This window comes from Cyanistes caeruleus, chromosome 1, assembly GCF_971803275.1.
Source record: "Cyanistes caeruleus chromosome 1, bCyaCae1.hap1.1, whole genome shotgun sequence".
NCBI lineage: Eukaryota > Metazoa > Chordata > Aves > Passeriformes > Paridae > Cyanistes > Cyanistes caeruleus.
Genome location: NC_141701.1, coordinates 73,128,866 through 73,150,339, shown reverse-complemented (window position 1 = coordinate 73,150,339; position 21,474 = coordinate 73,128,866). Strand labels below are relative to the sequence as shown.

The window sequence follows — 21,474 nt, the reverse complement described above, 5'->3', positions numbered from 1 at the left end:
AGTGTGCAAAAACAGTCTTTCAGACCGTACTATGAGGACAAATTTCTTCTTGAGTTTCAGGCAATATTATGACACAAGAAGCAGAAAAGAGTAGCAAATAATTTCCAGTTCCTTCATGGACATTTAAAACAGGATAATGTCTAGTTGCAATTTCCTCTGACTACCCCTGTCAGAATTTTGTTCTGTTTTGGACACAAAATAAAAACCAAAGTGGAAAAGAAAAGAAAAGCTACTTTTTTATGCATCTGATTTCATACCTTTTAATGTTTGACACGGTGTCACCCTGAGAATTCAGCTTCTGAGCTTGCTGACATGGTTTTCTAAAGACTTTCCCAGGACAGTAACTGTAAACATAGATATCTGTACATTCTTTCTGTTACACATCTTGTGATGGGCATCTCTCATGGCCAGTGCAGTGAGAAAGTGTTATCCTGACCATCCAATCCCTGGCCGTGGTCAGAAACCTATAAATCCTGGGAAGAAAAATAAACTCTCTCTTCTTTTCACCACACCTCGACCTGTGTCTGTGTGATCTATTCATCTTCAGCGGCGACAACACAGTAGACAGGCTCATTAATTTCAACAGGTGTTGGATCAGGCTATAGATCTGGAAGCCTAAATTTACTTTTCCAAAAATAGATTATTTTTTTATTTCTTCATTTTGCCCTAATTTGAAGTCCCTTGAATCAAACTATTAACAAAATATTATCGTATCTCACAAAATAGTGCAGATAAAACAAAAATTCCACTCAACACTCACTTAGCACTTTTCCTCTTCAAAACATTTTAGCATCACTGATTAATCATAGCGTTAATTAAACAACTATATTTTGTTAAAAATTCAGCCTTCCAAAAGCTCTGTTCTCTGCAGGGAGCAGGGAAGAGCATAGCAAGGGACTAAAACCAGCTCCAGTAAACAGAAAACTTAGCCTGCAGCAATTAAACTAAGGAATCACTTCCCTTGCACAATCTTTTTTACCGTGGGGTAGTGGAAAAATGAAAGGAAAGACGACAGTGCAGTCTAAACAAGAAATAAATCTGTTAGTGTGTAAAGGAGCTGGTTAATTGGATATATTTGCACTACCTGAATCAATAGATAGGCTAATAACTCCTTTCCATGCGTTTTCTAGTTTGCATACCTGGCAGGAAATGCAATCAAAATTAATTGGAAAGAAAGAAATTAGTTATTGCATACTAATAATGGACTCCATCCATTCTGGATATAAAATCCAAACATGCAAGAATAAATTCCTTGGATGCAACAACAGTGGAGTCTGAGGTTGTTATTTTTGTTCTCAGACAGCCCTCCAGAGCTAACACTGCAAGGGAGACAGCCAAAGCTACCACCCAAATCCTTTTTTCTGGCCAAGAGCGCAGAAACAGCAGAAGAGTAGGAATACCTCTGATTGTTTGCCTTAAAAAATGCTGCTTTCTTCACTGCTGGGGGTAACAAATACAATCTTATTAGTAGAGATTTTTCTCTTTCTGTGGACCCAGCAGTTGTTTGGCATATCAGGTCAGCAGATAATTAGGCAGGTCAAGCTGAACTGGAACTGACTCATTTTTATAGTCCCAGCATGGGTGAGACAGTCAACAAATTAATGCTTGCACCTCTTCCCAAATTCATCTTCATAAACCAGGTTGCAAGTCAGAGAGCACACTCTTGAGTTGGGATGCCTGCATTTGATGGTTGCTTCACTTCTCCAGCATGAGAGAGGGAGGATTGCTTAACTAATACGTGGATGAGCATTCAAAACAGGAGCCATTCACTGTGCTGGGTGAGAGGTGTTACAAAACAGAAAATCCATTTGGCCATGGTACTCATAAATCCATTTCAGTATTAGTCTTCTGACTGTTTTGCTGCAAACATATACACCGCTGAAGGACACTTGGTTTCTCCAGAAATCCACATAGCAGGCAGCATGCATCCCATGAAAATTGCCGAAAGGACAGCAGCAAAGATGAAAGACGCAGTGATGTTCAGCAGGGTCTCAATACAGTGCTCTACTTTTGGCATTACCTCCGACAGAGCCAGCTGAAGTGCTTCTTCATGCAAAGTGCAGACATGCATCTAGCCTTTAAAGCACATGTTAGAACATGAATTAATAGGTTATGGTCAGCCAAAGAGCCCTGGAAGTTCTTCAATCTGTAGTTTTTACAATAACTGCGTGTATAAAGTCTGAATATCTGTAGTCTCACTGTGTGAGAGACAAGCAGAATGTAAAGGAGTTCCATTGAGAGATGAGTAAAATCAGTATTAGATGTAACAGAAGGTTAGTTAGCTGTCTGTGTATTTGAGATATACAGGAGAGGCAACAAGAGTTGTACAAGAGCAATAGTTTTTAAACACAGTCTAATATCTATGCTTGCAGACTAGCTAAAATGTCCTTTCATTCAGAACATTAAAAAGAGTGAGTCTGTGGCAGGTAGGGTCAGGAGTACAGAGTTGTGACAAAAGCAGGATCTAGCTGACCATCAAAGTGTAGGTATTTAAACCAAAATAAGGAGAGATTGGAAAAGCTTAGCAAATAAGGCAGATGCAGAGATTTACAAGACGTGGCAAAAGACAACAAAAACTTCATAGTTAAGACCCAAAGGTTTGAGGGGATGCAGCTCAAGGAAGAAAAAAAATTAGTTGTGTAGTAGAGGGGAGAGGGTATAGCCCTGAGAAGATGAGTTGAACACGAGAAAAGTAATCAGCCAGAGGGAGACAGGAAACATATGAAATGGAAACGTTATGTTTCTGGAAGGAGAGAGGCTGAAGGAGGAGAGTAACTGGGTTAAAATGCTGTTACAGGAAAGAAAATCTATGAAGGATCTGAGAAAGCACATCACTGAAAAACAGTGATCGCATTGCACCCAGTTGTGATATCCCATGGCATGTTCAGGTTCAATACCAAAATGCTTCTCTTTTGTCTGTGTCCAATGCTAACAGTTTCTATACATGCTGCTCTTTCATCCTTGTTATGGATGTGCCATTTGTCATTCCTTGTTCTCCTCATACCTTTCTTTTGCAAAATATAGAACAAATATCTTAAATATTTTTTCAAAAGATAAAAGCTTCTATATTGGTTACCGTTTCCGGTATTTGATTCTTTTACAAGCAAATCTCAACTGACATTGCCACATGGTTATTGGTGTTCTACATGCTTTCATCATTCTGTAGTAGTTTGAGGGTTTGTTCCTTAAAACTGTAAAATGTAACTATTTCTGCTCCTTGTAGGGCTTTATATGACACTGATAATGGCTGAATTTATTCTTGATAAAAAAGATTATTTAAAAAGAAAAAAAATGACTGACACATCATATATAAATGCATCAGGGAAGATACTGTTCCCCTTTGACTTGGTCCATACCAAATACCAACCTTATATCTTGAAATCTTGCTGTCTGTCATCAGAGATGGTAGAAAACTGAAAGTGTGTATCATTTATCTGAAGAGGGAATCAGATACCTGATTCTTTGTTCACTCTCAGCAGCTATGGACAAAGTGCACCTGGATCCTTGGGGGCACAGGAGCATTTATGCATGTAATGGATTTATTCTTTCTTTATTGTGAAAATTTATCTCTACAGAGTCTTACAATTTAAATTTAAAAAAAAAAAATCTGCAAGAAAATGGTATCTGGTATTGTTCTCTAGCTCAAAGTACTCATTATCCAAACTTAATTGGCAAGTTATGCTTAATGGGAAGCAGCTAAAACAGTGGCTTCCAGCCCATGAGGTTTGAGCTGCTTACTAAAACCAGTTTAAGTTAACTCATCACTTTTTTCTTTATAAATGATTGAGCTGAGATGATAGGTTTTTTTGATAGGGATAATTGCAGTACTATAATCAGTTACCATTATGTAGTGCAATGCATATTTATTTTGAAGTGCCAGAGATTACAAATGTTTATGTATGTCACTAACATAAGAAGGACCTGAGTACCTAACCAACATTTTTGGCCAAACATCAAGAATGATATCTAGGTGCCTAGAGATAAGCATTAAACAGAAAGGAACAAAGGGTATCCAATTTTGTTTACATCTGCTTTTGCAGAAGCCTGTGTGTCTTCCATAGGTCTACTAACTGTGCAAGAATCTCAAGTATCCAAGGAAATTTGAAACCACATTGTCCCCATATGTTTGGACACATAAATTTCCTCCTATTTACCTGAAAATGGTTTGATAATTTTTTTTACACTTCCATCCCAAAGTGATCCAGAATCGCCTGTTCTCTGACACTTGCTAGAGATGGTGGGGCTCATGCTGTTTGGGGCATGCTTTTCAGTCCTACTGCTCCAGGGTTTTCCCACTTTCTTCTTCTAGTAACAATTCATGTACAGTGGTTTTAGGAATAAGAAGCAGCTGTATTTTGATGAGCAGTATCACAGACCATGAGCCAGCACAGACCAGGCCATGAGGGTTTGGCGCTGCCTTGGAGTATGGTAAACCTGCTCTGTCCACAGCTGAAGTCATGTCAAATGAGGGGCCCCAGAGAGAGGGAAGAGTTTGCTGTATGCAAACTGTGGGACTTGTAGTCCTTTGCGTGCAATGTACCCTACAGTCAGCACTCCTAAAGACTGTATCTTACAGGATTGGATGGAGAGCAAAGTCACTTGGATCACTGGTTGCAGTGGAATGCCTCTCTGGAGGCAGTCATGACATTTAGTGGTGAGCAAGAGGGCATTAAACTTTGCGCTGGCTGATGACCCTTATTTCAGGTTGTGCTGATCTGCCTTCTTTCATAAACCTTCTTTTAAAAGGGATCCTATTTTATGAATCAGCATTGCCACATAAGGTAGAGTTTTTTCTTACTCTTCACTCACCTTTCCTGCTGCTCCCCAAAGTCTGAGAAGTAATCATTTACTTAGTGGATCAAGTGTCTCTCAACCTTAGTACTGCAGCCTTTTTTGCTTTCAAATATACAGGTTTTTGTCTCCTTCCATCTGCTGCCTTTACTCCTGGCCCAGCAGCTCTAGCAATACCCTGCTTCATCTTCTTGACCTTGCTTCCTACTCTGCCCCACAAAAAAACACACGCATTTGGCTCTAAGATCCAGTATGACAGCATTTCTTATCTCTTAGCCTATTTTGCCTTTAAAATTCAGGGTAGGTTTCCCCCTTGAGTCTCTCACTGATGAAAGAAAATCTCCTCAGGCAAACTAACACACCTTTACCCTCTGAAATGACGTGAGGTTGACTGCTGCTCTGATGCCTACACTATAATTTGGATTGTCTAGGCAGTCCAAGTCCAGAGTCTGCTACATATTGTAATAAGCATAATCATTCTTTTTTTTGTTGGCTCTTGCACCTCAGTATGTACTAGAAAATTTCCAGTGTTCAGAGTAGGCACAGGGCTCCTCTGGAACAGCGACAGATGGACTCTGAGGGCAGTTCCAGGTGCTACACAAGTGCCACTAGTGGTAATATATTACAGCTTAGAACAGTGGTATCTGACAGTAAAAGCATACTACAGGAATGAGCCATCAGATATAGTAGCTGTGTTTCTGTCACATGCTGTCATGTGATGAATGCACTCTAATTTATTAGACTACCAGTTGAATACCCTGACTTATGACCAAAATCAGTTCCATACAAATTAAGTAGACAATTTTGGCACATTTATTAAGTAATGATTGAAAGTAATAATAAAAGCTCTCCCAGTCATGTTCTTTCCATAAGTCTATGAAATACTGAAGTTGAGTAGTATTAAAAACACAGGGGTGGTGAACGTGCCCAAAACTGCATAGTAGCACAAGTGGAGCACACGTGTTAGCACAAAGAGAAGAAAATTCACATATATTCAGACAAACAGGCACCAGTAGTTATGGAATAGGATATCTGTGCCTTTACAACAAAGTATGGTGGTATTTTGCTGTTTTTATATTAACTAGCTGCATGATGTGAATTAATGGATATCTTTGGAGGCGGGAGAACAATTACTTTTATAGAAGATCTATCTCTAGGACAGGGGTCTTAGTTTGAATTAATATCTGTTTGGGGTTTCTTGTTTCTTTAATAGGTCAATTTTCCTAATCTTGTAGTCTCAAACTAGGAGCTATGTCACATCTACTTAATAAATTTGCCAGTGTGTCAAAGGCATTTTTCAGAGATGAGTGAAAATGGAAGTGGATTCACTGATGTTACAACAGCAGCAAATTTGTCTCAAGGCAATAGTAAGGAAATATTTCCAGAAGTAGAATCTTATCTCTGATGATTTTGCTCTGGTTTAATCTACCAGAAGAGCAGTTTGCTCTGCTGTTTGGCTCTGAAAGCAGAATCTCTCTTAGAACAGTTATTTGATCCTCTGACATGAAAAGTTTCCCGATTTAAGTAATGGAGGCAGGTGTTAATGTGCTGAGACTTTTATCATGCAAAGGAAAAGACATTAAATCTTCATTGTTGAAATAATAAGCAGATGCAGTCACCTTACAGTCAAAGACTTAGTGCATGTTGTTAGATGAATCACCTTCTTAATATGAAAATGATGGAAGTCTTAGAAAAATAACTTAAATGTATAGTATCAGAAAAATAATATATCTTCCAAGCACCCACAAGATAACCCCTTTCCTGTTATGTCTATTTTATGTCTTTCTTCCTTCCTTTAAGAGTGAAATTGAACAAATAAATATGTTTTCTTTTTTCCTTGTCAAGCTGTTGGCTATGTTTAATCATATTATGTAAATCCTCTTTAAAAGTTTCAAATCAGTTTTACAATGTGTTGTTCAAATACAACAAATAAAAATAAAAAAACATTTTGTTTTTAGATTAAAGTAGCTCTGCATAGACCCTAATGAAAATTAACAAGGCTATTTGTTTTTAATATAATCATCACACACATCCACCTCTCTTCACAGCATCCTCATCAGTTCTCACTTCTTCCATTCAGAGAGGCTTCTTGTGTTGCAAGCTGAATTTACCAGCTCTCCTAGTAGTGCTAGATAAAAGTAGTGCTAGATAACATTTTGCTGACATTCCAACAATGGTTTCCATTACACATTTCAGTCTGCTTTCAGAAGAGGCTCTTAACGGGGAAAGACATACTTCTAAGTGCAAATGCTCTGCAGAATGTAACATACACCAGTGCAGGTGTCAAGGATCAAAGTTGTGTTGTGCTGATGCAACAGTACCCATGGTAGGACTTGACATTCACACCACTGTGTAGCAAGGTTTCTTTTGTAGCTCATGTAAAAAACATGACTCTTCTTCATGTCTGTAGTAAAGCAGTAAGAGAAGGTAACCAATAACTGATGATGTTTTTTTCTGTGAATCACTGTATTACAATGATTTATTAATTAACTATATGTATAGTTTTAGAAAAACTTCTTGCAGTATACAGAATTGTCCTTGACTTTCAACTTCCATGACTTAATTCTATATTAAAGCAAATTTCCTGCTTTTTTAATATATTTTCACATAGCTAGCACAGTGTTTGAAGTACTCAAACTATAGAAAATGTGCAAAGTTACACTTGTTAATAGGTTTTAAGACCCGCATAAACAGTGGTTTGGATCAACTCTGTAGCCCAGCCACTCCCTTATTCTTCCAGCTGGTGTGCCACTTGTGTTTGGTGAACCTGTGGAAGGACATTCTGATATCCTTGACCATGACGCCTGTCAGATTACAGTCAGTCGCTTTATCTACATGGGCAGCTTTGTTGGAAGTGGCAGATCTGTCCTTTGCTGCCTCCTGGGGATAGGGCAGGGAGAGGGAAACCTGTCTCCCCAACAGGCAGCTCCTGGCAGAGAGGCCTGGCATTGACATTACAGGTTCTGGTAGGGGGGGTCTCCAAACTGGACACCAGCTTTCACAGCTGCCACAGATGAAATAAAGTGACTAGATTCTAGATCTACAACATGTGAGTCTTCTTGCACTTGCTATCCAGAGGCTAAATTTGATGCAATTCTTGGGGGAGAAAGAAGGGGAAGGCAATTGAAAAACCCTACCAAACCCACTCAGAATATATTTTAGTTTAAATATGCATCTGATGAAGAATTGAATGATAATATTGGGCTGGACTTAAAACTGCTCAGAATAAGGAATGCTGTACTATCCCACTTTTACACTTTATATATTAAAAAGCCTGTTTTATTGTTTTGAAGTATCTAATACTGACTTGATATTCACGCCTAACTAAAGGGTATGCACAGCAGAAATGTTAGAACTGCTGAGCATTGGAAGGTCCAGAATGCTTATACCCTGCTTGATTGCATCAGTTTTAGTTTTCCAACTGAACTTTCCCTGATAGCTCCAAAGCCTTTATTTATTGTAGGAAGCATCTTGTGTGTCTAGACATGTGTACTGGTGTGAATACTACTGCCTGGAATACTAGACCAGTTCCAGGAAATAAGTCTGCCTGGGGCAGCCATCCAGATTTCTTTACACCCAGTGCTCTGGGACACAGTATTTGGCTGCTAATGAAATTATCATCATGAACCAATTCCACCAGAGGACCAAGGTGCTGAGATGTTCTGTTGCAGTTTCAGTGAGGTCCAAAATGAAAAGGAATATTGGTCTGTTCTGGATGTGTGCACAGAGTAAAGCAGAAGGTCTCACTGACCTGATTTATCTACTTGTACTTACTCCCGACCAGTGGCAGACACTGTGCTGGAAGAGTAAAAGCTACATAAAATCATAGTTTATTTTTTGAAACACCAGCTTAATTTGATATGTGTTGCAAACTGAAGTAATCACTGTAAGTGATATGCAACTATTAATGTGTTCACATTGCACAGAACACACAGATGCAGGTGAAAATAGCATTTCATACTTTTCTGCAACAGTGTTTCATAAATATGTAGGGGGAAAGAAGATTTTCAGTTTGCTCAAACAAATAATTTCTGAAAGAGGTGCTAACAACTGTACTATATCTGATATTAATAATATTGCTTAAAATTGTAACAGTGCAAGTAAATTAAATATTAAGTTAAAAGAAATAAAAATGTTTGAGGACAGGATTTGTATTGCAGCACACTGTTAAGATTCAAATCCTACTGTACACATTTTGTTGGAAGTCTAATGCTTTTTGTAATCAGGAATGTTTTTACATAATATAGAGTGAGTATTTTCTAACACCTTACATTACCTCAAAATCTATTTGATAATCTTTAACAGGTCAGTGCAGAGATTTAAGTTTTTTTCTGTATTATGAATATTCTGTTCAAATGACTGACTGTAGTTCTACCACATTAGGCAAAATTGTGAGAAATGAAAATAATAGATGTGATTTTCCTCTTGTCTCTACTTTCAAATATGGATACAATCAACTGAATTTATGAATTCAGAAATAAGATTTTTAATAAGTATGCATAAACACTAATTGATCAGAACATTTTCAAGTTATCCAAAAAATCTGATTAAATTACCATATTATATGCAATAATCATACCTGGTCATTCCAAAAATGTGATATAGATTATTAATTATGTTAATATTTCACAATTTTCCTGTCCTTTTCATCCTGCATGATACACTCATGGTGATTGCTGTATGTAAATTCCTAGCACAGCTGCACTGAAGGTGATTCAGTTGTTTCACTGACCTCAGTAATAACTTCATCAGGCCTTCGCCTTCTCTGATCTTCTCTTCATCACATTGAAGGATTTAGCAGCCATTCACCATAATAGCAATTCTCTAGAACTGATGTGAGGTTTCTTGTGTATCTGTGCTGGTGCTAATCCTGTCCTATCTATCTATCTATCTATCTATCTATCTATCTATCTATCTATCTATCATCTATCAATATAGATATATAGATATATACTCTCAGAAGCTGCTTTTTATTATTTTCACAAGCAGTACATGATTTTTAGGTGCAATCTTGAAAAAGAAATCTTTCTTTAAGCATGAAAAATATTATAATAATCTTAGAATCATTTAGGTTAAAAAAGATCATCAAGCCCAAATATTACTGACAGAATTTCTTTTTCTTTAAATGTTTGATGTGACCATTTTAAAAATTCCTTTCATTTTAGGAGATTTTAGGTTCTGGAGGTTAGTGTTTTATTCAGTAAATCCTTGCAAAATGCCAGACTGGAATGGATGTCAGAAAGGCTCCTTTTCTGGTCAGTATCATGGATACAACTAAGGATGTGTGAAAAAGATGGCATCACAATACAGTCTAAGAAACACTAACAAACCCAGTTAAATTGCTGCATGTAGAATAGAATTAACCTTGTACAGTGAATAAGTCTTCAGAGAAGACTTGTTCACAAATACCAACATCATGGGATTTGCATTCACTGTTGTGGTTTTAACAGCTGATGCACATTAAATTTACGGTAAAGCTGCGAGTTGTTTGGTGGGAGATGAGGACTTGCCAAGTTCTGTGAATCATGGTATTCAGGTTATCTTTATGCATATACTTGGGCTTTACCATCACAGTTCCATTCTCTTATGGGTGTGATGTAGCCATATTGGAAGTCTCTGACTGATGCAGTATAGAAGTATTAACAGAGTCCATAATGTGCGAAATGCTTGAACTTGCAATAATATAAATATGGCTTGCTCCAAAATATTGTCAGTATCCAATTAGATTACATGCAATGATGCAAATGGTGCTATTAGTCTTGCGTGTTTTCCCTGTACTTCTCCGTCATCCTTTATTGCTGTATCTTCTGAATTCTCCCTTCATTTTCTTTCAACAAAGGCAAGTATGCCATGAGGGATCTGGTCCACCGACTGCCAGGCGCTAACAACAGCAACAGCTCAGCAAGCAAGGCCATGTCTGATGACACCGTTACTGCCATTTGCTGCACTCTGCATGAAGTCATCACTAAAAATATGGAGAATGCCAAGGCCTTACGAGACGCAGGCGGCATTGAGAAACTGGTTGGCATATCTAAGAGTAAAGGAGACAAGTATGTTTTGCAAATCACCTTGCATCTTTTTAACTTCTCCAGTAGTTATTACTAGTCTTGAATGTGTTTGCCTTCTCTGTGCAATTGCGAGTTGAATCCTTTAGTTTGCTCAGAAATCACATGCCCGGTGTGAAGGGTGACAAGAAACAGACAATGCCAATACCAAAAGCCTCCCTCTGTTTTGGTTTATTTTTGATGTGCCATCAGTAATGCAGGGAGTGCATTCCATGTGCATTTTAAGGAAGAGTAATTATCTACAGTAACCCCTACCTCTAAGCAATTGCAGAAGATCCTGATAAATGTTAGTGATCAGAGTAGTTGGATTGCACCCTGCACAAGATTTGACAGGCAGGTGGAGGGCCCTTGGAAAGGAAGGACCTCACCACAGTTCTGGCACAACTCTTCTTGATCTAGGAGTGAAGAATGTAAAATCACTGTCCCTCTTCACAGCACCCTTTTCCCTGCAACCAGCTTGGTGATAGATCTGTGGATTTTTCTGACTCGTTGCTTCTGAGAGAGCCGTTGGGCTGCTTTGTGAGGCAGACAATGTCTTGCACACAACATTGTGACATTTTCAGAACAGCTATGGTTTCATCTTGTCTGTTTGACTATGTACACACTCTTCATGAGGAGTTCACGCTTTATCCTTCTTTTGCCTAAAACAGATAGCCTGGTTCTCATATTTGTCAACCTGATGAAGTATAGTGCAATGGGACTATGGCAGTTTGAAAACAAATAGCCTTCACTCTAGTGTACAAAACCCATCAGTCCACCAACTCGGAGCTGTCACCACACAGCCTACTGCAGCATCAGATCTCTTAAAGAGCCCCACAAAGCCAGGCCACAACCTGAAGGAAAGATTTATGCACCCTACATTTGGTATGAGAACTTATGCTCACCTATGTGATCAGAGCATTGCCAATATAATTTAATGACATTTCTTTTTCTCTATTGTCACCCCTTTCCTTTCATACCAGATTCATTATTGAAACATTTTTGCATTCAAATTGCAAAGGGTAAAAAGTAGTGTTACCAAGTATGTGATTCCAGTTGTGGGACCTCCCCATACACTGCCAATTTATTTATATTTGCATTTTGTTATTATTAAACCTACCTAAATTTTTTATTTGTATTTTTAAAATCAAATGTACTGACATTGTAAGCAGGTTCCTATCCATTTCTCTTAAGCTGAATGTGTGTTTCCTCAGAATAATGCATTAATCTACCTGTTCATTATCTGGCAAAGAATATTAATACCTGTTGAGTCTGGAATTTTTGAAGTATCATGGGCAGTTTTAGGAGGATCCAAGGGTATTATTCCCTGTCTGAATATCCCACATAACTGTGAAAGACATCTATTTCTAATTAATGTAGAGCAGAGTAATTCCAACATGCCCTTCCAAGTCGTGATACGTATCCCTCCTCTCAAGTACTTTGACCTGCAGTCCCATGTTATTATTTTTGCAGGTTATGTAGTTCTAGAACAAGAAAACCTGCTAACACACAGTGCTGCAAATGCCCATATTAAGTAAAAGTTCCATTTTTCAGCTTTCAGAAACTGTGCTGTTAGTTTGGTTTGGTTTCTTACAGGTAATTCATTGTTAGAAAACCAAAATTGCTGGTTGTTGAACTGATAGAAAATTCTGATATGCTCACTTTAATTCAGTAAATCACTTCTGTATGAAATCATTTTGTCCAGTATGAAGCAACTGCTACTGAATGTTCAGGATACTGAACTGGCCATGCATCCTGGTATGTATCAGTGCTACTAGTGTGGGGCTGGCCCTGATAGTCTTTGGAATATGCCCAGGGCTTGAATGGTCTCCCTGTAAGAGAGAACTGGTGTCCATAAGGTTATTTATATTGGCTAGGCCCATATCAGCTTCACATAGCTCCTGCCTCTCCTAAGTACTCATGGAGTAGTTGGCACATTTATTTTCCTGGTTACTCCATGCTTACCAGCACCCCATTAGCCAGTACAGCTGGAAGCGTAATAAAAACAATCATGCTTGAAAGAGCTTATCAAAATCCTGTTTACTCACCAATTACCCACCTACTGCTGTACTCTGGATGAGAAATGGAATCGAAGTGGAAAAAAAGCACCAAATAAATTACTAGGTAAATGTTGTATTAATGAATCAGTTGTGTCATAACAACGCTTTACCGGTTTGCATGTCAGCCAACCAGTGATCCTTCTCAGAAGTCACAGAATGGAACAAAGCCTGGCCCCTGCCCAAAGCAGTAACTTAAGTAGATGCTGGTTTTCTGGTTTCTCTTTGATGTTTCAAAGCACATGCCTCTTCTGAGCAAAACATAAATCACCTCAGTGACTGCCCTTCACTCTGAACTTTGGCCTTTGCAAGGTTTTCTAGCATTCTACTGCTTTATATGTATTTTTGATCCTGCACAGTGTATGTGTCCTTAATGGGCTGTGTTATCTTCCTGGTCATTTTCTATTTGACCCTTCCTCACTGAGATGAGTACTCTCTGATGTAGATTTTTTAAATTACCTATTCTAGCAGGAATATATGACACCAACTGATTGTAACAATAGCTTAGACTTTATTTCAAAACTTGTCTGAAGAGAAAGACTATGTGAAATTACATGTTTTTCAACACAATATTTTATTGTTGTCATTAAAGGAAAATGGTGTGAGCAAAATCCTAGTCCACATTTGGATTCCTAATTAAATTTATCATAACTTTTTGTAATCAGTTGTAATTCTGCATCTTGGCTCTACATTTCAAAACCAGTGCTCATCACTCATCTAGAGTTTCTTTTGGCCACTGCTGAGGGGAGCTTAATGAGTTGAGCACACTGTCCTGAGCTGGAGTTCAGCAACTTGCAGAGAAAGAATTCTGCTCTGATTCCTTGTCCTTTATGCCAAAAGTTGTAGCATATCTTAGATGTATATAATGCCAGCCAGGTCCTCAACAATTTTGCCAATTGCTACCTCCTATTCTTCATACTGTGTGCTCAGCAGAAATCCCTGTGTATATGGAGATGCACAAGTTTTTCCCCTCACTGATTGATTAGTACTGTAGAAATAAGATATATTGCCCCTGCTTAAAAACACATTGATCTCCAAGATGCCAAGCAAAGATTTTATGGTTTACTTGAAACACACTTTATTTGTGGTTTAAATCTTTAGCAAAGCATTTGAAAATTGGTATGAATGGTGTCCTTTACTTAACAGTCTCTTTCTCACTTTTTTTCTCTCTCTCCCTTTTTAATGTATGTGTGTAACAGGCATTCGCCTAAAGTGGTGAAAGCAGCATCTCAGGTCCTCAATAGTATGTGGCAGTACAGAGACCTGAGAAGTCTCTACAAGAAGGTAAGGCTTGGGTTTTTTCTAGATTTGTCATCTTTCATACTGTTATTCAAATTTGGGGGCTGAGAGACTTCAGACCAAAATATTTGTTTATGTGACTGGAAATTCAGTTGGAGTTTAAAGTTTCAGATACTTGGAGTTCTTATTTTTTCCTTAATGTCTACCTTTAACATTAAAATGTCCTTTGAAAATATGTGTGGTGATGAAAAGGGGGTGTGAATTTGATTTTAAAATAAATTAGTACAAAAGGTGCTGGATCTGACAGCCCTGGAGACTGAAATCCTCTGTTCATAGAACAAATGTATGTAAGCTCTTCTACTGAAATGGTCCTTCTTACACCTCCTCACCTTTTTCTGAGATTACCAGATTTCCAGCCCTTCAGCTCCCAAATTTCCTCATGAGATTGTAAACAAGAGTATCTGAAGGATTGGTGCTTAGGGACCAGCTACATATGGAGCTGGGATGAAACCTGTTAGCTTTGTTTCTAACCAGCCAGCAGACAGTGCCATCATATATTTGGTTTTCAGAGAGTTTGTTGAGTCCATAGTGCCATGCCATTCCCATAGGCCTGCTAACCTCTTGAAAATAAATTGCAGTAGAGTAATGTAACGCTATAATGTGAAAAAACATTCTATATAGCTTTTTAAACATAAGTCTGTTTAGTAAATTAAAACATTTACAGTAATTCTTGCTGAATATTTCCAAACTGAATTACATTCCATGTGACTATCAGCCTGCAGATTTAGTTCTTCAGTGTCTTCTTGCTTTGTATTTGGAATCTCATCAGAGAGAACTAAGACTTCATGTGGCTTCTTCAGTTCAGGCCCTAGGTAAGGTTGAAGCATAAGGATGGTGAGGTAGGGAAAGTTTACAGTGGTGTGGTCTGCACAAGAAAATAGCTTAGTTACATGAAATGTATGCACCAAATCTCTAGCTGACAGCTGATGACCTTCTGTGTGAAATGCTTTTCCTTTGCATGCCTCAGCCCTGCTTGTGTCAAATCTGAGGAGTGAGGAAGATGATTATTGAGTCTCTCCCATTGTTCACTTCCAGTATTTTCAGTCATCCTTGGCAGCCCTAGGGATATCATGTGTGAGGACATTCCAACTAACAAGCTAATCCTCGACTGTCCCATTAAGAGGTGGGACCAAACATGAGTTAGAGTAGGCTTCTCTTGATCCAAGGCAGTAACACAATGGAAGTGTGGAAACCCTGACTTCTGTGCATGTGGATGGCTGCACTGTAGAGGCTGAACTGTCCTGCATCATAATCTCTTAGAGATTCTTACAATATCTGGCTCATGTTCAACCTTCTGTCTGTATATATATATATATATATACTGTGATGGAAAAACAGTTTCTGGGGTTGCTCCATGCAGGAGGTAATAATGTTTGTGCTGTGTGGCTGCTGAGTTTAATGCTACCTAAGGGACACTGTTGGCTGTTGGTGTGACTGCTGGTGGTGGACTTACTAAGCATGTTTAGATACTAAGTGACCTTGCATGCTTACAAGAGCAAATTTTCCATGGCCACAAATACATACTTGTGATATGGAAAATAGGACAGGCTAGCTTTAGAGGTAGCTTCCAGGACACTCATAGCAGACAGATCATCTATATTATCAGGAAGAGAATTGTATTATTTTCTATATTACTTAATTCCTACACAAAATCTTAAAATGAAGGTCAGTTTCTGCTACATATTTGTATACTAATTACGTGCCATTATATGCCCTGTTAAGCCTTGTATAAATATGATTTCTTCTAATCAAAATGTTCAGACAGTTAATTTTAAATGCTCTTTTTTGTTGAAATATATATTATAAGCTTTATAAAATTATAATATTTATTAAACTTGTCTGTAATAGGCTGATTCTTACGCTGGCTGTCTGAGTTTAGCAACTGTTTGGAAGGCAATGGCAATGGTTTTATGACAGGAAAATTAGAGAAGTTTGCATCATACTATGTATATTATAGTATACTACACTAGCATACTTATGTAATATAAAGATATTGAATCAATGCAAGCTTTGTTTTGTCCCATTAAAATATATATGTACCAGTAAAAATGAGCAGACATACAGTGTAATATGATCAACATTTTGCAGTATCTTGCACTTGCATAGCCTTTTTTTGAAGTGAAGGTAAATCCCATTGCATAACCATTAGCAATTTGTTCCCATTTACTGAAGTAGCTATACAATTGCTTTCAAAGAATTGGCCAGCAGACACAACTTTGTATTGTAATACATGAAAATTGCAAGTATCTTACTACAGTTAAGTGAAAGCAGCAGCACTTATCTTCTGTTTGAGAAACAATGTAACCAAATAGTTTGAATTGTGGTATATTTTAGAGCTACACATTCACAGTAAGGTAAGAAATTGTAAAAATAAAAGAAGTACTATTCTTTGTATTAGTCAGCAAAGAAGGCAATACTTGTTTACTGCTGATACAGTAGCAGTCAGTATATTTACTCCAAGTATGACTCGATCAGCAAAAACACTAAAAACTCTTTAATTGTTCTAATTTTGCTCCACATTACAAGGAACATGCTACAGCTGGCAAAAGATAAACTGCACTGACAGAAATCCAGAGCTGGGGATTGGTGCGAATGATCTTTAAGTCCACAATATCTTATGAACTGTGTTTGCCACAGCCTGTACCCTCCACTGGCAGGTTCTATCCAGTGTCCAGGGATTTCCAGGTCATACCTGTGTTGTGGCTTTAGTGGCACACACGGAGTCGTTAGGCTGGTCTGGTGTGGAGAAGACATAGAAAGTAAACAGCATTCAGATCTGTGAGTAAGGCAATAGTGTTAGATAGTCCTCTGTAGGCTTGTGCTTTGAGGGAAAAAGATCAGCTTTGCTCCCTGGTGTGGTTAAGTTGGCACTATCCTAACACAGTCCAACAAGGAAAAGTTGTAAAATGCATCAACAATATTTCTGTTGCTAAAACTGTAGAACAGAAAGAAGACTTGACAGACAAAGAGGAAACAATTAATTTAGTCTTGAAATGAAGGAGTTGCCAGCCACCCCAAAAGTTGCAGGTCCTTCATCATGCAAGAGCTCATAGGAAATACTGCTTAATTTACAAGCAATAGCTGGTACAGAAATCTTGGCTGAAAAAGGCCACCAAGAAGAAAACGATGTTCAGGTTCAGTCACATATAGACAGTGATTAGATTATGTAGTGTGATTAATTTCTAGCAAGGAAGTGATCATATTTTTCATCAGTAGAGGAAATATGGTCTCTCAAATATCATTTTCAAACTTCTTTGTTTTCTACAAGCAAGACATATGTTCATAAATGATCATTTATCTGTTTTTGTTTTCATGAGTCTGTTCCAAATTACTTAAAATCTGATTTTCAAACATCCTTAATGGTCCCATGGCCCAGAGTCCCATGAGTGGATCAGTGGCTCAATGCTTCAGAAAAACAAGGTACAGGAGCTATCCTACATTTTGTTCCTATGCTTCAAACTCCTATTCAAGTGTCTTGAAGACACCTCTCCTCTTCAAGTATCTCAGCAACCTGTATTATAGAGTTAGCAAGATAAATAAGTGCTGCTTACAGTGTCCAAAAAGAGAGATCCTGCCCCAGTTATGCTTAGCCTCTTAAGCAAGGTGCAAGGAGCTACTACATGGGTTCTTTAAAGGCACCTATTTTTGACTGAGTATCACTGTCCCCCACTCCAGTCTCTAGGGTATTCACTGGTTGAAGATTTGGGGACACCTGAGAAAATACAGATGTGACTATAAGAGAGAAAATTTCCATTAGCTTGTAAACTCTATGTCAATATTCAAGAAAATAACCAACTACTCTTAAATACAGATAGCTTGTTAAATTACATGAGGAAATTTGAGCAAAAGGGTTGTGCTAAATGAGCTTTACATGAAAGAAAATTCATTAGCTAAAAACCAAGCTTCAATTAGCATTAAATGTGTGTAGTATTAAAGAGCTAGAGGAACTGCCAGGAAGAATATGTTTTCTATTAATTGGTTTGCTTTGCCTAACCACTTAGGCTCCAACAAAATATGTTTACATTCTATCATTATGTTTACACTTAACTCTGTCATTCAGTGTGTAAGTAGAGGTCACGATGGATTTGTAGAAAATATTTTTCTTTCCTATTTATTGTGGTAGGTTTCTGTTCTGCATGGAATATTATAAATGTTTGTCCCATTTGCCTGCCATCTGAATAAAAATATCAGATGGATATCAGCACTGGAAATCAGGGAGACTGTTGAGGGCAGTCGTCCTTCACCATGTATTGTGCCATTTATAGTAGGAATACTTCTGTGGTAGGCATTTAATGGAGTCACTCTGAAGATAGCATCATCTGTCATTGGTTGGGAAAATACATAGAATTGCCTGAAGACTTTGAAGCAGTTAAGGCAGTGTGGATATAGAGAAAGACTTGCTTTTCATATGACTTTCAGAATAATAAAAATATGACTTTATGAGAAAGTCCTTTATGACTGAATGTTCGTTGAAAATTGACGACATTAAACTTCAAAACCCTAGTCTCAAGGACTTCTAGAATCTAAAGTCTTTTCTTAAATAAAATATACTTACTCACCTTTTGAAAATGTTACTTACAGCATCCTATCCTGTAGACTTGGGACACATCATTTGGATTTTCTTTTGGTAAGGTTATTATTATCAATCAGACATCCCCCAAAAGGAAGCTGGTTTGTGTTAAATTTACCAACTGAAAAAGTCTGTGCAGAACTTAAACCCTACATTAAAGATCTAAATCCAGAGCATAATAATTCCTCAAAAATAGTGGTTTGATTTGAAGGAACTGTTCATGTGTTCAGTTGTTCATGAGCATATCTACTTTGCAGTGCTGATCTTTCAGCAGGCTTCATTTATTTCTGTACAGTTGGCAAAAGCTTTTGCAAATTAATATGTCACCATCTTAGAAAAAGGATTAATTAATTTAAGATAAACCCCCTTCTGTAATACAAAGCGTATCATTCATTATAAAAAAGGCATTGTCTAAAGCCCATTTTTATATTAACTATGAAAATGCAAGTACATGATTAAAAATGATTGACTGATTGATTGATTTATGGCAGTGGGCGTCCCCAAGCTTCAGTGTGACTGATGACAGAGGATTTTCACCAACCCACGACTCTGGGTCATGGCACGCTCAGCATATTCTCTCCCAGAGCCAAGAAACCAGAATCTATTCCCCAACCCAGGTATTCTGGCTGTCAGCTGACCAGTCTTGAATTATTGTGTTTCATGCATACTGAGATTTGTACCCAAAGCAGCTCTACAGGAGGCTGTTGAATCAAAAGTAGTAAAGACTAACTGAAGAGTATGTTTTTAAGTTGCATAGTTTAATTCACTGAATCCTGTAGGTTCTAGATGGAAAGTGTCTCACTTCACCTAGAAGAGTACATGCAAGGAAGGTGCGCAGAGTTCTGCTCTCTCTGAGGACTGCACATAGTAAGAGGGAGAAGTGCATTACATTCAGTTCCTTGACAATCCTTCTAGCATTTCTCTGATCTTTTTCCTGATCGTCTGAACTTTTCAAAGAGAAAGGAGACTGCTGATAAGCACTATGTTACAACAGCAGATTAAATTTATCAAGCACATTGCTTTGTTTACTGACACAATGACATCTCTTAAGAAAAAAAAGCAATAGTGGACATTTCACTAAGGGGATCCCAGGTAAACTGGCACATCTATAAAAAGGTCAGTGTGTCCAAGAGTCAATTAAATTCTTAAAATACTAATTTTCAAAATCTTTATTAAGATTGATAATGTACATTTCCTTCAGACAGAATTTTAGGTGATAAAAATTAGCAGGACTGGCTTGCTCTTTTTTTTGTTAGGGGCAGTCTTTAATTTGAGGTACTAAAATTCTATCTTCTTTTTTTTCCTTTTAATATTTTTTTTCTTAATGAAATATTACTTTGTGGCTATATGACAAAATCAAAATACCTTCTACATATGCACAACATCCTAGTAAGTCCATGAAGGGACTGTTTTTATATCTCTGTATTATGCATGTATGTGTATATATGTGTGTGTGTGTGTTTATGTGTATGTATGTATGTATGCTGGGTCTCATGGTAAACCCTGGCTGATTCATAAGGGAATGATGAGGTATTGTTCACTTAAAAACTCAAGTCCACTCCAAGGTTGCTAAGTACAGATTTAGAAGAGAGAAATTTAATCTCATACTTGTGTAAAGTCTGTCCCCAAAGTACTTCACCCTTTTAACTTCTCTGAAGAAAAGAAAATGTAAAATGCAGCCCAGGAGTCAGTACCTTTAACCTAAAGCCTTCTTTCTGAAAGGAATTGTGTAACTGAAGTTTCTGAAATATCCTTAGGGTAGAACTATGAGGAGGCATCCAGAATCCAGAAGGTTATGCATAAGTCACATCTATAGATGCTTTTTCAAAAGTGTGGTACCACAGAATAAAATTGGATTTTAATATTTGAATGGAAAAGAGATACCTGAGAAAATTGAGTACATATCTTTTGGTACTGGGAACATCTTTAGTCCATTTAAATAATGTATTAAATATTTTTAACTAATATAAACATTAATTAATTGCAAACAACATTTAGCTAGATTCATGTGTGCTAAAAAAAATCCAGAAGTCTTTTTAAATACTTTCAAAGCTGTTTCAAAGATAAATGCAAAGAAAAAATATATTTAATTGATGTCAGTATTTTTCTCCAAAATTCTTTCAAGGAATATGATTTCTACCACTCTGAAGAAAATGTTGTATTTAATTAACTTGTATACTTAATATGTGCATATGTAGGTTCAGGCAGAGATAAAGTAGATGAGCAGTAAAGGGTATAGGTGAGGAATTCGGCTCCTCTCAGCAGACTTGAATGGGATTGTTGGATGGTGTTGGATGGCTGCTTATAGTTTTGCAAATGAATCAGATCAGTAGAACTTTACTTGCAGTAATAGCACAGCCATAGAGCACAGAAGGGAGGGAAATAAATTAATTCCTGTGTCAATTATAGCATATTTCGGTCTCAGAGATAAATAGTTGAGCTGGGATAGTCGATGCACAACAGTGATTGTCTTTTTGCTGATGCTGAGCTGTGTTGCCATACTTGCACTATCATCATCCTCATTTTTCTGGGTTCTATAAGGAAATCAAAAGGTTTTGTTCTATATGGCCAATACACATTAATTCAATCGAAGGTCAATGAAATACTAAGCTGCTGTATCCATATCCTACTTTCAGTTCTTTAATGTTCTACATGATCTAGTAATGGGTGGGGGAAAAAATACTAGCAAGTTCTTCTCATTTCTTCCTTCTTC

General features: G+C 37.5%; 1 protein-coding gene across 21 annotated transcripts in view; it reads left to right on the top strand.

Annotated features, from left to right (window-relative positions):
- The window catches only part of CTNND2 (catenin delta 2), a 693,808-nt gene that overhangs the window by 650,332 nt on the left and 22,002 nt on the right, over positions 1-21,474 (top strand). For 7 of the 21 annotated variants that reach the window (XM_086897780.1, XM_086897707.1, XM_086897710.1 and 4 more), the window contains 4 exons: positions 9,957-10,046; positions 10,631-10,841; positions 14,092-14,176; positions 19,253-19,378. In XM_086897780.1, coding sequence (XP_086753906.1) covers positions 9,957-10,046; positions 10,631-10,841; positions 14,092-14,176; positions 19,253-19,378 — 512 coding nt within the window. The remainder of the gene's footprint in view (positions 1-9,956; positions 10,047-10,630; positions 10,842-14,091; positions 14,177-19,252; positions 19,379-21,474) is intronic. The other 14 variants (XR_015289263.1, XM_086897815.1, XM_086897737.1 and 11 more) reach the window with 3 other exon arrangements.